The following is a 16,620-nucleotide window of genomic DNA, read 5'->3' as shown; positions in this document are numbered from 1 at the left end:
CATAATGACGGTGGCTCAAGTGTTAATTATAATTATCATCTGCTTGAAGGTGCAGGTTTTCTTCCTTACCCACAGCAGATCAAACAGAGTTGATAAAACCCACAGTGTCTTCCTTGTGAAATCAGCAACTTTGGCATAAGGTTGGAATTCAGATTTGGACAAAACCATCCTGAACATTCCAGAGGAAAAATGAAATTTTTTTTTTAAACTCTCCATGTGTTGCCTCCCCAGACGTTCAGGCAGATGTTGAGATCTTTGTGTTCCAGGGAAAATGGGAATTAAAGCACCAGCACTGGAGGAGTTTATGCAGAAAACCCACACAATTAAAGGGAAACTGAAGTTATAGAAGAAAAATCAGCTGAAATCCTGAGATTCAAACCAGGATGGGAACAGGAGGAGTTCACCATTTAATCAGCACATTTCAAACTGCTGAGCTGTTGGAAGCCAACCACGTATTTATATGACAATAATGACACCCCACCTGGTGCAGAAGTTATTAAGGAGGGTTTGGGAAGTGCTTAAAAACACACACAAAAAGCATTTGGACACTCATTGTGTTATTGTTCCTGTCATGCCTTGGGGACATCTTTGAAATCTGGGAAAAAAAAAAAAAAAACCCTCCCAAATTAAGTGGTTGAATTGGGTTTGCTTAGAAAATGATTTGGAAATTTATTTAGAAACTGTGGCAGGAAGGTGTTTATTTAACAACCAACCAATCCCTGGACAAAATGAGGATTCCTGAGGTGGAATATGAAAATAAGGGTGGGACAAAACTCCTCAGACCTTCCCTGTTTACGAGTTGGGGCTTTGGGCTGAGCTGGTTGGGTGTCCCCAACAAGAATAAAATTGGTGTGTTTTGGGTGTGAGGCCAATTCTGGCAAGGGAAGGACATTGGTGTGTTTTGGGTGTGAGGCCAATTCTGGCAAGGGAAGGACCTGAGATAGGGTGAGTTGTCCTGCAGAGACTCCTGTCCCTCCCCACTAAGTGGTGGGGATGGATGAGTAACTCCCAAGTGGTGGAAAAAAATGTAACATCTCCTAAAACAACAGAGAGATTTGCCCTGATAGCACCTCCTTTAGGTGGAGAAGGTTGTGTGGAGACCTCAGAGCACCTTCCAGGATCTGAAGGGGCTACAAGAGACACGGGGAGAGGGGCTGACATCAGGAACTGGAGTGACAGGACAAGGGGAGTGGGTTCAGACTGACAGAGGAGAAATTTGGGTTGGATATTGGGAAGAAATTCCTCCCTGGGAGGATGGTGAGGGATTGGAATGGATTTCCCAGAGAAGCTGCAGCTGCTCCATCCCTGGAAGTGTCCAAGGAGCTTGGAGCAACCTGGGAGAGTGGAAGGTGTCCCTGCTTGTGACAGGGGGTGGGATGGGATGGTCCTTAAGGTCCCTTCCAACCCAAACCATCCAATGATTTTGGGATTCCAGGTCCTCCTTCAGAGCTGTGAAATCTCAGGGCAATTAATCTGTCTGCATTTGCATCAGGAGGAATTTTTCCATGGAAAAGTTTGTCAGGGATTGGAAGGGGCTGCCCAGGGAGGTTTGGAGTCCCCACCCCTGGAGGTACCCAAGGAACACCTGGATGTGGCACTGAGTGACAAGGTGGGAACGGGGCACAGGTTGAACCTCCTGATCTCAGAGGTCTTTTCTAAATCATTCTGTGAAAAAAAATCCTGATATCCCTTCAGAGAAAACTTCATCTTTTGGTTTAAACTCTTTTTCAGGCACTTAAACATATTTTCTGTGTGAAAGAAAATTCAGAATTTCTAAATCCAGACCCAGCAGACGATGCCCACAATTACCAAAAAGCACCCGAGGTTTGTGGCTGTGACAAACCTCAGGAGGTTCTTCCACCTCCCTGAACATTTCATTGCAAAATGGGTGAGCAGATGAGATTACAGAGAGACCCAAAGCACTTCAAACCCAAACATGTCCACGGCAGCAGCTTAGAGCTCTGATTAAAATCATTAGGGCAAGTTAATGAAGGAAGTGCTAAATAAATAGAAGGAGTTTCGTTGCTCCTGCAACGAGCTGGGTGGGATGACACCAGCAGTGAAACTGCTCCATTAGGCTGGAAGATGAAAGAGGACTGGGAGGTGGAATGTGCAGATTGTGCTGGGCAGAGATTTAGGCTGATTTTGCAAACTGCAAACCAGGAGAGTTTCATCACTCTGAGGAGGGAGGAGCTCCTGGCTCAGCCCCCCCCAGGCCATCTCCAGGGCTCCATAAAAGAGGCAGGACACAGAGTGGGTCCATCTCACTCTCCTGCTCTTCTCCTCCACATCAGGTGAGTCTGATGCCGTTTCATCTCCTTCTCAATGCCTCAGTTTTATTATTTTTTCATTCTAGAGCTTAGAATACTGTTCATTATCAGAGTTCTTAGCACTGTGTTTTTCCTTTCTTCCTTTATCTTCCCCAATTTTTTTTTAATTTTATTTTTGGGGTATCTTCTCAAGTTGTGTTACTGTGAGGCTTTAAGAGTCCAGACCAGGCTTTGAGGCATTTATTTCCCTCTAATTCATCTTTGGCCATTCTTGTACTGGGAGCAGACTGGAAATGTGGGATGGAAAAAGCTTTAAAATGCAGAATTCTGCCTCACTTCAGCTCCTGACTCACATTGACCTTGTGCTTCGTTCTTAAACATCTCACCAAGGCTGGAGAAGGGACTGGAGCACAAGTGCTGTGGGGAGAGGCTGAGGGAGCTGGGGGGGCTCAGCCTGGAGAAGAGGAGGCTCAGAGGTGACCTCAGCACTGTCTGGAACTCCCTGAAGGGAAGTTCTGGCCAGGTGGGGGTTGGTCTCTTCTCCCAGGCACTCAGCAATAGGACAAGGGGGCACGATGGGCTCAAGCTCTGCCAGGGGAAATTGAAGTTGGAGATCAGAAAGAAATTCTTTGCAGAGAGAGTGCTCAGGGATTGGAATGGGCTGCCCAGAGAGGGGGTGGATTCCCCATCCCTGGAGGTTTCTAGGATGTGACTGGATGTGGCACTGAGTGATCACAGTGGGGTTGGACCAAGGGTTGGACTGGATGATCTCAGGGGTCTCTTCCAACCCAACTGATTCCATGATTCCATGATTTTATGATGGTGGATTCTCCATCCCTGGAGGTGTTTAAGGTGACACTGGATGTGGCACTGAGTGCCCTGGGCTGGTGATCTCAGTGGGGTTGGACAAGGGGTTGGACTTGATGATCTCAGAGGTCTCTTCCAACCCAACTGAGAAGAGAAGAGCAATGAGGCTGGAGAAGGGACTGGAGCACAAGTGCTGTGGGGAGAGGCTGAGGGAGCTGGGGGTGTTCAGCCTGGAGAAGAGGAGGCTCAGAGGTGACCTCAGCACTGTCTGGAACTGCCTGAAGGGAAGTTCTGGCCAGGTGGGGGTTGGTCTCTTCTCCAGGGACAAGGGGGCACGATGGGCTCAAGCTCTGCCAGGGGAAATTCAAGTTGGAGATCAGGAAAAAATCCTTTGCAGAGAGAGTGCTCAGGGATTGGAATGGGCTGCCCAGAGAGGGGGTGGATTCCCCATCCCTGGAGGTTTTTCAGCTGAGCTTGGCCGTGGCACTGAGTGCCATGATCTGGTAAAGGGACTGGAGTTGGACCAAGGGTTGGACTTGATGATCTCAGAGGTCTTTTCCAACCCAACCCATTCTAAGATTCTGTGATATTTGTGTGCCCTCCAAGTCCCCAACACCAACCCCTGACCTGTTGCTCACGTCAACCTCACGCTTCGTCCTTAAGAATCTCTTTGCTCTGTGTTTCAGCCTCACCTCCCTCCCTACCACCAAAATGGCCTGCTACGACCTGTGCCCCACCACCACTGGCATCTCCTGCCCTCAGCCCGTAGCCAACAGCTGCAACGAGCCGTGTGTGCGCCAGTGCCCCGACTCCACCGCCCTCATCCAGCCGCCCCCCGTCGTCGTCACCTTCCCCGGCCCCATCCTCAGCTCCTTCCCCCAGCAAGCCGTGGTGGGCTCGGCCGGAGCCCCTGCCTTTGGGGGCAACCTGGGGCTGGGGGGCCTCTATGGTGCCAATTCTGGGCTCTCTCTGGGCTATGGAGCCCAGTATGGCTACACCAGCCCAGCCCTCTCCGCGCTCGGCGTCGGCTCCTGCGGCCCCTTCTCGTCCCGCCGCTACAGCCGCGTCCTCCGCAATGTCTGTGGGCCCTGCTAAAGGCTCAGGGGTATCCCAAGAGCCCAAATGAAGGCCCAGCTTCAGAGCAATGAGGGTGAGGGCTCAGCCTTCCTGCAGCCCTTCCAAGGAGCTCCTGCCCCTTCGCATTTTCTGGCCTTTCTCCCGCTTTTTGGTCGCCCCTCGGCGTCTCCTTGTTGCTGTTGTTGCCTGTTCCAGCTTTCCCCGTGGTTTTAACCATCCTGGGGACTTATTCCATATGGACACCCTCCCTAATGACAAGTATCTTCATCAGCAGCTGCACAACAGCCAGAAGAAGGTGTTTGAGGACTGGGGTATCTCGGAGCAGGACATTTGTTGGACATTCCCTGGAATGGTCTGGAAAGAGGTTTTTCATGCTCTGTGATGTCTCTCTCTGTGCAAACAGTCATTTCTTGCTCATTAAAACTTTGTTGCATCCCAGAACAGCCTCCTGGTTTCCTTTCATCCCTTCAACCTGTCCTGGGGTGGTGTGATCCCAAAAGGAAGGACCAAGCACCACAAACCACTTCAGCACAGGCTGATTTCACCTGGTGTTGAAATGTTCCTTTAATGAAAACCCTGAGAGCAGCTTTCCATCCTCTCAGTTTAAAATCCCAGAATTCCAGAATCCCAGAAGTCCAGAATCCCAAAATCATTAAGGCTGGAAAAGCCCTCCAAGGTCATCAAGTCCAAGCTTTGACTTGACCCCACCTTGTCCACCAGACCAGAGCTCTCAGTGTCACATCCAGTCACTTCCTTTATTCAAACCTGATTTCAGTGAGGCCTTTCCAGGAGCATCCAAACTGTCTCTGAAAAGGAGACAATCAGCCAAACTCCATTTTCAGGGAGTTCTGCTGAGTTTAACTGGAAGAAGGTGCATGGCATGGGCAGAGTGCACAGGACATGGGTTGTTTTCCAGGTCATGGAATTATGGAATCAAGGAATGGTTTGGATTGGAATGGACCTTCAAAGTCCTGGTCCAGCCCCTCTGCCACAGGCCTGAGCTTTCCCCAGCTCAGGTTGCTCAAAGCCCCATCCAACAATTCCAAACCCCAGTGACCAAAAGATTCCAGACATTCTTATTCTATCATTGTTTTCTAAGTAAAAGTGGACAATGAGCTAAAAAAAAAAAAAAAAACAAAAAAAAAAACCACTTTTTTTTCAGGTGTATCTTGTAGAGCATTTAATTTAAAATTGGGCACCTGTTTCAGGGTGACTTCTGAGATCAGCTCAGTTGGTTCAAAACTTGGTTGGAATAATGCCAAGGTCATGGGTTCAATCCCCTCTGTGGGCCACTGACTTCAGAGTTGGACTGGATGATCCTTGGGGGTCCTTCCAACTCAGAACACTCTGGGATTCTGTGAAACACTGAAATGATGATCCTCCAACTGCAAAACTGAGAAAAGGTCAATTTAAGTCCTCACTTTGCCAATTCCACCAGAATGGAGCCCTGGCACTCAGCAGGGCTCATTTCTGTTACCCACTGTGCCTGCAAGTCCTTTACCAGCCTCAACCACCTCCAAAACCATCAGTGCCTCAATATTTAGTGACTCCACCTCTTGAAATGGAACAGGAAGGGCTTCACTCGCCCCAACATCTGCCTGGAACTGCAGTTTGGTGCGTGGGGAGGGCGACTCCGGGTTCTCTTTGCAACATCTTCATGAGCCAATTCCTGATTGCAGCTCATTTAACAAGTGTCGCCTCCTGCTGGGCTTCAATCTCGTGCTCAGAGCCCAAGAGAGGGCGCAGTGACCTCTGTGGTTCAGGCTGACACGCTGTGGGTTCATTCCTGCTGCCTCCTGCCCTCGGGAATTACCTGTTTTGCTGACAGATGGAACAGGAGTTGGAGTTGCTGGTGGAAAACTGCCAACAGTCTGACCAAGAATTGGCAGAGATGCCACAGTCGGAGATGATCCCTGTGTTGTAGAGGCCAGAGGAGTGTCGCGACCTCAGCACTGCTCCCAGATTCGAGTGATAAGCAGCAGCTCCCTCCCATGTCATGTGGTGGGAACTGCAGGGCTTCTCTTTTCTCCTCTGCTCCTCCTCTCCTCCTTCTCCTTCTCTTTCTCCTTCTCCTCCTTCTCCTTCTTTCCCGTCCTCTCCTTCTCCTTCTTTCCCTTCTCCTCCTTCTTTCTCCTCATCCTTCTCCTTCTCCTTCTCCTCCTCGTCCTCCTCCTTCTCCTTCTCCTTCTCCTTCTCCTTCTCCTTCTCCTTCTCCTTCTACTTCTCCTTCTCCTTCTCCTTCTCCTCCTCCTCCTCCTTCTCCTCCTCCTCCTTCTCCTTATTCTCCTTCTCCTTCTCCTTCTCCTTCTCCTTCTCCATCTCCTTCTCCTTCTCCTCCTCCTTCTCCTCCTCCTCCTTCTCCTTCTCCTCCTCCTCCTTCTCCTTATTCTCCTTCTCCTTCTCCTTCTCCTTCTCCATCTCCTTCTCCTTCTCCTCCTCCTTCTCCTCCTCCTCCTTCTCCTCCTCCTTCTCCTCCTCCTCCTTCTCCTCCTCCTCCTCCTTCTCCTTCTCCTTCTTCTCCTTCTCCTTCTCCTTCTCCTTCTCCTTCTCCTTCTCCTTCTCCTTCTCCTTCTCCTTCTCCTTCTCCTTCTCCTTCTCCTTCTCCTTCCCCTCCTCCTTCTCCTCCTCCTCCTTCTCCTTATTCTCCTTCTCCTTCTCCTTCTCCTCCTCCTTCTCCTCCTCCTCCTTCTCCTTATTCTCCTTCTCCTTCTCCTTCTCCTCCTCCTCCTCCTCCTCCTCCTTCTCCTTCTCCTCCTCCTCCTTCTCCTCCTCCTCCTTCTCTCCTCTTTCTCTCCTCCTTCTTTCTCTTCTTATTTTAGAAATAACTGCAGAAAGGAGCAGAAACCCTGGGGTTTATTTAGAAATATATGTAGAAAAGAGCAGAACTTTTGAGTTTTATTTTATAAACAACTGTAGAAAAGAACAGAAATTCTGGTTTTATTTTATAAATACATGTAGGAAAGAGCAGAAACCCTGGGTATTATTTTATAAATAACTGCAGAAAAGAACAGAAATCCTGGGGTTTATTTTAGAAATAACTGTAGAAAAGAGCAGAAGTGCTGGGGTTTATTTTATAAAGAACTGTATTAAAAGCAAAGCTGCTGCTTTGCAGGTATTTAGTCCCACCCTGTGCTGGTTCTGCACCTCCTGGACTCATTCCAGTCCTTGTCATTCCAGCTTTAAGGAAGAGGTGAGCAGGGAATGTGTTCCCCGGGGCTATTTGGTGAAGTAACAGGATATTTAAAACCCAGACAAACCTGGTTGTCGATGGTTCTGTTATTCCTCAGTGGTGCCAACCCCACACCTGGCACTGGCACTCGGTGTGTGTTGCCAACACGGGGAAGGGCTCATGAAGGGAGTTTTCTTGGCAGAAATCCCACGTTTGGGAATTCAGCATCACTGAGGTTTCCAGTCCAACCAGAATTCCTGGGAAAACTGTCCTTGCTGAAGACATCGGATGAGACACATCATAGGATTAGAGACAGGTTTGGGTTGGAAGGACCTTCAAGATCCTCCAATCCCACCCCCTGCCATGGGCAGGGACACCTTCCACTGTCCCAGGTTGCTCCAACCCATCCTTGGACACTTCCAGGGGTGGGGCAGCCACAGCTTCTCTGCCCAACCTGTGCCAGGGCCTGCCCACCCTCACAGGAATCCTTTTCCATCCATCCAACCTAAATTGCCACTTCCAGTTTGAAGCCACTTCTCCTTGTCCTCTCACTCTGGTTTGGAGTTCACCACATCTCGCTCCGAGTAAGTTTGAACATCCCAAACTTCCAACTGCTCTGAAAGCTCCTGACCTCTTACAGAACTGCAAAAGAAGGAAAGAGCTGCTTCTGAAAGAAAGTTCTGAATATTTCACACATGTCTAATAATCACAGTTGGGTTTCACAGAACTCCAGAATCCCTGAGGTTGGAAAAGGTCTCCAGGAGCATCAAGTCCAAGCTGTGTCCCATCCCCACCTTGTCACTCAGTGCCACCTCCAGGTGTTCCTTGGACACCTCCAGGGCTGGGGACTCCACCACCTCCCTGGGCAGCCCCTTCCAAGGCCTCCCCACCCTTTCCACAAAGAAATTCCTCCTCATGTCCCACCTGCCCCTCCCCTGGCACAGCCTGAGGCCCTTTGCCCTTGGCCTGTCCCTGTTCCCTGGCAGAAGATCCCACCCTTGCCCTTGGCCTGTCCCTGTTCCCTGGCAGAAGATCCCACCCTTGCCCTTGGCCTGTCCCTCTTCCCTGGCAGAAGATCCCACCCTTGCCCTTGGCCTGTCCCTCTTCCCTGGCAGAAGATCCCACCCTTTGTCCTTGGCCTGTCCCTCTTCCCTGGCAGAAGATCCCACCCTTGCCCTTGGCCTGTCCCTGTTCCCTGGCAGAAGATCCCACCCTTGCCCTTGTCCTGTCCCTGTTCCCTGGCAGAAGATCCCACCCTTGCCCTTGTCCTGTCCCTGTTCCCTGGCAGAAGATCCCACCCTTGCCCTTGTTCCATCCCTGTTCTCCTGGGCAAGAAACAAACACCAACTCTGAGCTTTAAAAGCTGAGCTGGAATCTTCATCCCTTGAACCACAAGAACTCCACGCCCACCTTTCCTTAGTTAGGATTCCACAGGATCTTTGCTGGACATCTCAGGGCTCCTGAGTGATGAACCACTCATGGCTTGGGGTGAAAGAGTTCATGGAGTGAAGTTGTGCATCACCCCTGGAGAACCTTGGGCTGGACTGTCCAAGTGGAGGCTCAGCTGATGCAGAAGGTTGGGCTGATGCTGGTTCAGCAGATTTACTCCTCAGATCCAATTCCCTCATCCTTTATTCACTGAGGAAACCACTCCCCAATGTTTCCCCATTTTCCAGACTCAAACAAACATCATTTCCAAATTCTTCCCCTCCCATTCTCTGGAATTCTGAGTTGAATGGTTGGTTTTGAGTAATTATCTGGCTTGGGTTGGGCTGGCAAAATTCCAACTGCCCAACACAGTAACCCTGAGACTTCTGGTCTAAAATGTTCATTTCATTCCAGTTTTCCTGTTGCTCTTTGGGAACTGTTGTCCCTAATTTGGTGGAACTCTCAGCAGGTGACCCCACACCAGAAGGCTCTTTCAGGACTTCCCTGAGTGGGGTTTCCCAGCAGAGACACCCATGAAAGTCACTGACAGCAGAGGATTCCCAGCAAGCAAGAAACAGGATCAGAATCCCAGGGAAGAGGATGTTGTGGAGACACAGCCCAGGAGATCTGCTCCTCCTGCTCCAACCACACCTGGTTTCACTCAGTTTGGAAGCAGGTGAAGGCACCTCCCCACAGATACCTGCAGATGAATCACCCAATTCTTGGAAATGAACCCTTTTCCTACCCATCCTGTTCTCCTAAAAGGGGAAAAGGAGACACACACTTGTATCAATCCCACTGGAACCCCAAACTGTTTTATTTTTGCCTCCTGATGTTTGATTTTTCCCCTCTGCTCTGCTCTGGTGAGATCCCACCTGGAATGTTGTGTCATGTTCTGGTGCTCTCAACATAAGAAGGATGTGGAAATGTTGGAGCAAATCCAGAGGGGGCCATGAAGTTGATAAAGGGACTGGAGTCCCTTTCCTGTGGAGACAGGCTGGGAAAGTTGGGAATGTCCAGCCTAGAAAGAAGGTTGGGTGGAGATCTCAGCACCTTCCAGGACCTGAAGGGGCTCCAGGGAAGCTGGAGAGGGTCTGATCATCAGGAACTGGAGTGTCAGGACAAGGGATGAGCTCAGACTGACAGAGGGGAAATTTAAGTGGGATATGAGGAGGGAATCGTTCCCTGGGAGGGTGGGCAGGCCCTGGCACAGGTTGGGCAGAGAAGCTGTGGCTGTTCCATCCCTGGGAGTGTCCAAGGCCAGGTTGGAGCAACTTTGGAATAGTGAAAGGTGTCCCTGCCCATGGCAGTGGAACAAAATTATCTTTAAGGTCCCTTCCCACCCAAACCATTCCATGATTCCATGTTCAAAATTACATCCCCAGAGGCTTCAGGGGGGCACAGGACAGAACATTTGGTTGTGGTTTTCTGTTCAGAAGAAAACACAGAAGATCTGGAGAAAGCCCCAAGCCAGAAGGTCACCTCGGTGCACTCAAGAGCTGTGACAGACCTGTGGGTCACCTCGATGCTCTCAGGGGCTGTGACAGACCCATAGTGGTCACCTGGATGCTCTCAGGGGCTGTACCAGACCTGTGGTGGTCACCTGGATGTTCTCAGGGGCTGTACCAGCCCTGTGGTGGTCACCTCGATGCTCTCAGAGGCTGTACCAGACCTGTGGTGGTCACCTGGATGCTCTCAGGGGCTGTGACAGACCCGTGGTGGTCACCTGGATGCTCTGAGGGGCTGTACCAGACCTGTGGTGGTCACCTGGATGCTCTCAGGGGCTGTACCAGACCTGTGGTGGTCACCTCGATGCTCTCAGAGGCTGTACCAGACCTGTGGTGGTCACCTGGATGCTCTCAGGGGCTGTACCAGACCTGTGGTGGTCACCTGGATGCTCTCAGGGGCTGTGGCAGACCCATGGTGGTCACCTGGATGCTCTGAGGGGCTGTGGCAGACCCATGGTGGTCACCTGGATGGTCTCAGGGACTGTACCAGACCCATGGTGGTCACCTCGATGCTCTCAGGTGCTGTGGCAGACCCATGGTGGTCACCTGGATGCTCTGAGGGGCTGTACCAGACCTGTGGTGGTCACCTGGATGATCTCAAGGGCTGTAACAGACCTGTGATGGTCACCTCGATGCTCTCAGAGGCTGTACCAGACCTGTGTTGCTCACCTGGATGCTCTCAGGGGCTGTGACAGATGCGTGGTTGTCACCTGGATGCTCTGAGGGGCTGTACCAGACCTGTGGTGGTCACCTGGATGTTCTCAGGGACTGTACCAGCCCTGTGGTGGTCACCTCGATGCTCTCAGGGGCTGTGACAGACCCATGGTGGTCACCTGGATGCTCTCAGGGGCTGTACCAGACCCATGGTGGTCACCTGGATGCTCTCAGGGGCTGTACCAGACCTGTGGTGGTCACCTGGATGCTTTCAGGGACTGTACCAGCCCTGTGGTGGTCACCTGGATGCTCTCAGGGACTGTACCAGCCCTGTGGTGGTCACCTCAATACTCTCAGAGGCTGTACCTGACCCATGGTGGTCACCTGGATGTTCTCAGTGGCTGTGGCAGACCCATGGTGGTCACCTGGATGCTCTCAGGGGCTGTACCAGACCTGTGGTGGTCACCTCGATACTCTCAGAGGCTGTACCAGACCCATGGCGGTCACCTGGATGCTCTCAGGGGCTGTGGCAGACGCGTGGTTGTCACCTGGATGCTCTCAGATGCTGTAGCAGACCCATGGTGGTCACCTGGATGCTCTCAGGTGCTGTGGCAGACCCATGGTGGTCACCTGGATGCTCTGAGGGGCTGTACCAGACCTGTGGTGGTCACCTGGATGCTCTCAGGGGCTGTAACAGACCTGTGGTGGTCACCTCGATGCTCTCAGGGGCTGTACCAGACCTGTGGTGGTCACCTCGATGCTCTCAGGGGCTGTGACAGACCTGTGGTGGTCACCTGGATGCTCTGAGGGGCTGTACCAGACCTGTGGTGGTCACCTGGATGCTCTCAGGGGCTGTACCAGACCCAGGGTGGTCACCTGGATGCTCTCAGAGGCTGTGCCAGACCTGTGGTGGTCACCTGGATGCTCTCAGGGGCTGTACCAGACCTGTGGTGGTCACCTGGATGCTCTCAGGGGCTGTACCAGACCCAGGGCGGTCACCTGGATGCTCTCAGGGGCTGTGACAGACGCGTGGTTGTCACCTGGATGCTCTCAGGGGCTGTACTAGACCCAGGGTGGTCACCTGGATGCTCTCAGGGACTTTGGAACCCAATAGGAGGAACAAGGCAGATGGAGTGAACTTTCCCCATCTTTCTTCCAAGTATGAGCCCTCTGGAGCTTCATCTCCACATCAGCATCAGTTTAGAAATGGAAACCAGCCTTGACACCAACGAGTCCTCCAACAGCCCCATCTCTGTTGGGCAGTTGCCCAAAAAAAGGTGTTTTCTCTCCATTTTTGCCACATCAGCCAAAGGCTGCAGGAAGTGAAGCTGCTTCCAAAGGTTTGAGGAAGAAACCAGAGGGTGTTGGAAGGTGATAATTGCCCAGGGATGAATAAAACGATCAGGAGAGGGATTGCCTGGTTGGGTGTTGTAACAAAGGATGTCTCAACACCCCCAGGCCATCCAGGAGATGGGATATAAACGCTCCTGGCTCTGAATTCCCCACACAGCAGCTCCTCTCCTCCTGGTTGATCCTCTCCTGGTCGATCCAAGTAAGTCTGATCCAGCTTTTCCATACTTTGGGAGCATTCAGGGAGACTGGCAGAGCCCACAGGAGCTCCCCAGAGGGAGGGAGGGAAGAACAGAGGGACAGGGAGAAGGGAAAGAGTGGGAAAAACCATCTGAGCCTCAGCAGAGCAGCTCCTGAGCTCTCCCTGCTCCTGGTGGGACCAAATGGATCCTGTTTCTCCAAGAAGAGGCAACAGGGAGTGGGGAATGTTGAGAAGAGGTTTAATCCTTGAAAGAGACGCCAGGGAAACAAACTCTGGGTGATGTCCATCTGTCAGGAAAAGAAATGGAAGTTGAGAGGTGGAGGCGCTTTGGTGCTCTCAGACCCCGGGGAGGAAGTTGGGATTTATTGTTGGGAACTGAACTCCAGCAGGGGCAGGATTTCATAGAATCATAGAATCATAGAATCATAGAATCATAGAATCGATTGGGTTGGAAAAGACCTCCAAGATCATCGAGTCCAACCCTTGGTCCAACTCTAGTTCACTTACTAGATCATGGCACCCAGCGCCACGTCCAATCTGCATTTAAAGATCTCTAGGGATGGTGAATCCACCCCCTCTCTGGGCAGCCCATTCCAATGCCTGAGCACTCTCTCTGTAAAAAATTTTTTTCTGATCTCCAACTTAAATTTCCCCTGGCAGAGCTTGAGCCCATTGTGCCCCCTTGTCCTATTGCTGAGTGCCTGGGAGAAGAGACCAACCCCCACCTGGCCAGAACTTCCCTTCAGGCAGTTCCAGACAGTGCTGAGGTCACCTCTGAGCCTCCTCTTCTCCAGGCTAAACAACCCCAGCTCCCTCAGCCTCTCCCCATAGGACTTGTGCTCCAGTCCCTTCTCCAGCCTCGTTGCTCTTCTCAGTTGGGTTGGAAGAGACCTCTGAGATCATCAAATCCAACCCTTGATCCAACCCCACTGGGATCACTCCGTGCCCTGGGCTGGTGATCACAGTAGGGTTGGATCAAGACCTGGTGGGTTCTCTGTCCCTGGAGGTGTTTCAGAGGACACTCAGTGCCACCTCCAGTCCCTTCTCCAGCCTCGTTGCTCTTCTCTGGCCCCGCTCCAGCCCCTCAATATCCTTTCTGAACTGAGGGGCCCAGAACTGAACACAACACTCAAGGTGTGGCCTCCCCAAGGCAGAGTCCAGGGGAAGGGTCACTGCCCTGGGCCTGCTGGCCACGCTGGTTTGGATCCAGGCCAGGATCCCCTTGGCCTTCTTGGCCACCTGGGCACACTGTTGGCTCCTGTTGAGCTTCCTGTCCCTCAGTCCCCCCAGGTCCCTCTGCCTGTCCCTCTCCAGCCACTCTGTGCCCAGCCTGGAGCGCTGCAGGGGTTGGGGTGGCCAAAGGGCAGGACCTGCACTTGGCCTTGTTGTCCTTATTGGCCTTATTTGTAAATAAGTCTCTGAAAAAGAGAATAAAAAGTAGTTAATTAACACAAAAAATGAGAAATCATTAATGGGTGGAGGACAGAACACTAATTAATGAAGAGAACTGTGGAACTTGTGAGCCAGTGGGTGGTGGTTCCTCTGTTTGCTAAAATGGGCAAACACCTGAAATGTCTGAACAGCTGAAATATTGAAATATCTAAACTGTGTAAAGACCTAAAATGTGTAAAGATCTCAAATGTCTAAACAGCTAAAATGTGGAAATACTTAAAATGGGTGAAGACCTAAAATGTGTAAAGACCTAAAATGGCTTAATACAGAAAATGTGGAAATAACTAAATATGGAAATAACTAAAATGTGGAAATAATTAAAATATGGAAATAACAAAAATGTGGAAATAACTAAAATGTGGAAATAAATAAAATGTGGAAAGACCTAAAATGTGGAAATAACTAAATTGTGGAAATAACTAAAATGTGGAAATAATTAAAATATGGAAATAACTAAAATGTGGAAATAACTAAATATGGAAATAATTAAATATGGAAATAACTAAAATATGGAAATAATTAAAATGTGGAAATAACTAAAATGTGGAATTAACTAAATATGGAAATAACTAAAATATGGAAATAATTAAAATGTCTTAATACCTAAAATGTGGAAATACCTAAAATGTGGAAATAACTAAATATGGAAATAACTAAATATGGAAATAACTAAAATGTGGAAATAATTAAAATGTGGAAAGACCTAAAATGTGGAAATAACTAAATAATGGAAATAACTAAATATGGAAATAACAAAAATGTGGAAATAACTAAAATGTGGAAATAATTAAAATATGGAAATACCTCAAATGTCTTAATACCTAAAATATGGAAATAACTAAATATGGAAATAACTAAAATGTGGAAAGACCTAAAATGTCTTAATACCTAAATTGTGGAAATAACTAAAATGTGGAAATAACTAAAATATGGAAATAAATAAAATGTGGAAAGACCTAAAATGTGGAAATAACTAAAATATGGGAATACCTAAAATGTGGAAATAATTAAAATGTGGAAATAACTAAAATATGGAAATAACTAAATATGGAATAACTAAAATGTGGAAATAACTAAAATATGGAAATACCTAAAATGTCTTAATACCTAAATTGTGGAAATAACTAAAATATGGAAATAATTAAAATATGGAAATAATTAAAATATGGAAATAATTAAAATATGGAAATAACTAAATATGGAAATAACTAAAATATGGAAATACCAAAAATGTGGAAATAACTAAAATGTGGAAATAATTAAAATATGGAAATAACTCAAATATGGAGATACCTAAAATGTCTTAATACCTAAAATATGGAAATATCTAAAATGTGGAAATAACTAAAATATGGAAAGACCTAAAATATGGAAATAACTAAATATGAAAATAACTAAAATATGGAAATAATTAAAATATGGAAATAACTAAAATGTCTTAATACCTAAAATGTCTTAATACCTAAAATGTGGAAATAACTAAAATGTCTAAACACCTCCAAGTTTTGGTGACTGATGGGCAAGTTTTGGTGACTGATTGGCAAGTTTTGGTGACTGATGGGCAAGTTTTGGTGACTGATTGGCAAGTTTTGGTGACTGATGGGCAAGTTTTGGTGATTGATTGGCATGTTTTGGTGACTGATGATTGTCTTGAGGAGCAACCCCCAGTACCTCGGTGCTGCCTGATGTGGACAAACTGGTTGGAGAGTTTCTTCCCTGGGTTTTGGTGGCACTGGTGGGGCAGAGCAGGGGCCTTGTCTCGGTGTTGCAGCTTCTTCCAACATTCCTTTGTTTCTTCCTCCACCTTTTTTGGCAGCAGTTTCATCTCCCTGCTCCAAGGATGTCCTTCTACCACCAACAGCTCAGCTCCCGCTGCTTCCCACCCTGTGAGGTCACCTGCCCTCAACCTCTGGCCAACACCTGGAACCAGCCCTGTGTCACCTCCTGTGGGGACTCCCAAGCTGTGGTTTACCCTCCTCCCGTCTCCATCGTCTTCCCAGGGCCCATCCTGAGCTCCTGCCCCCAGGAGAGCATCGTGGGCAGCTCAGCCCCCGTGGGGCTGGACCGCCCTGTGGGTCTGCAGAGCTCCCTGGTCTATGGGGGCTTCTTGTCCTCCTCCTCTTCCTCCAGGAACCTCTGGAGCCAGTTCTCCAGGGGTTGTGGGCCATGCTAAGCTTGGTAGAAGGTGTGGGTGGCTGGAGAAACAGGGGGAGAACAGCCAGCAAAGGCTGGAGCAGTGGGTGAGTGGGGGAACTCAGCTCTCTCTGGGGCAGGGAGGACCTGTGGGTGCTGCTCAGCACCCTTGGGAGCTGCTCTTCCACTCACCTGCTTTGTCAGTTCTCTCCAAATGTGTCATTTCCCCTCTCAAAAGCAAAATCCCTGATAATCCAACGCCTGTTTCTCGCTGTTCCACCACAAAAGCTCTTTCTTGTCTCGCTGGGGAAGGGTCTGTGTTTGGGTTGAGTGGTTTGGGACCATCATTTTTGGTGGCTTTTCACTTGGATGGTCACACACCCAACAGGAAACACCCCCAGATGTTCCCTAACCTTTGGTTTGTCCACTTGAAACTCCAACCAAGCCAGAAGAGGAACGTGATGAAAACAAAACAAATTAATGCTGATTATTAAGTCAAACCAAGCACATCTTGCATTTGATTTTGTTCCAAATGTCTGTTTTTGTCCCAATAAAGCTTTTTTTTTGCAT

General features: G+C 49.3%; 1 protein-coding gene across 1 annotated transcript; it reads left to right on the top strand.

The window, feature by feature from the left end:
* Positions 1 to 2,276: 2,276 nt before the first annotated feature.
* LOC139683920 (scale keratin-like) lies at positions 2,277 to 4,589 on the top strand. Its single transcript, XM_071579442.1, has 2 exons — positions 2,277 to 2,294; positions 3,764 to 4,589. The coding sequence occupies exon 2, from the start codon at positions 3,789 to 3,791 to the stop codon at positions 4,170 to 4,172; it is 384 nt and encodes a 127-aa protein (XP_071435543.1). The 5' UTR covers positions 2,277 to 2,294; positions 3,764 to 3,788; the 3' UTR covers positions 4,173 to 4,589.
* Positions 4,590 to 16,620: the final 12,031 nt, after the last annotated feature.

The sequence above is a fragment of the Pithys albifrons genome, chromosome 30, assembly GCF_047495875.1.
Source record: "Pithys albifrons albifrons isolate INPA30051 chromosome 30, PitAlb_v1, whole genome shotgun sequence".
NCBI lineage: Eukaryota > Metazoa > Chordata > Aves > Passeriformes > Thamnophilidae > Pithys > Pithys albifrons.
Note: the sequence above shows the minus strand (reverse complement) of the source record. Positions and strands in the feature narration are given on the sequence as shown.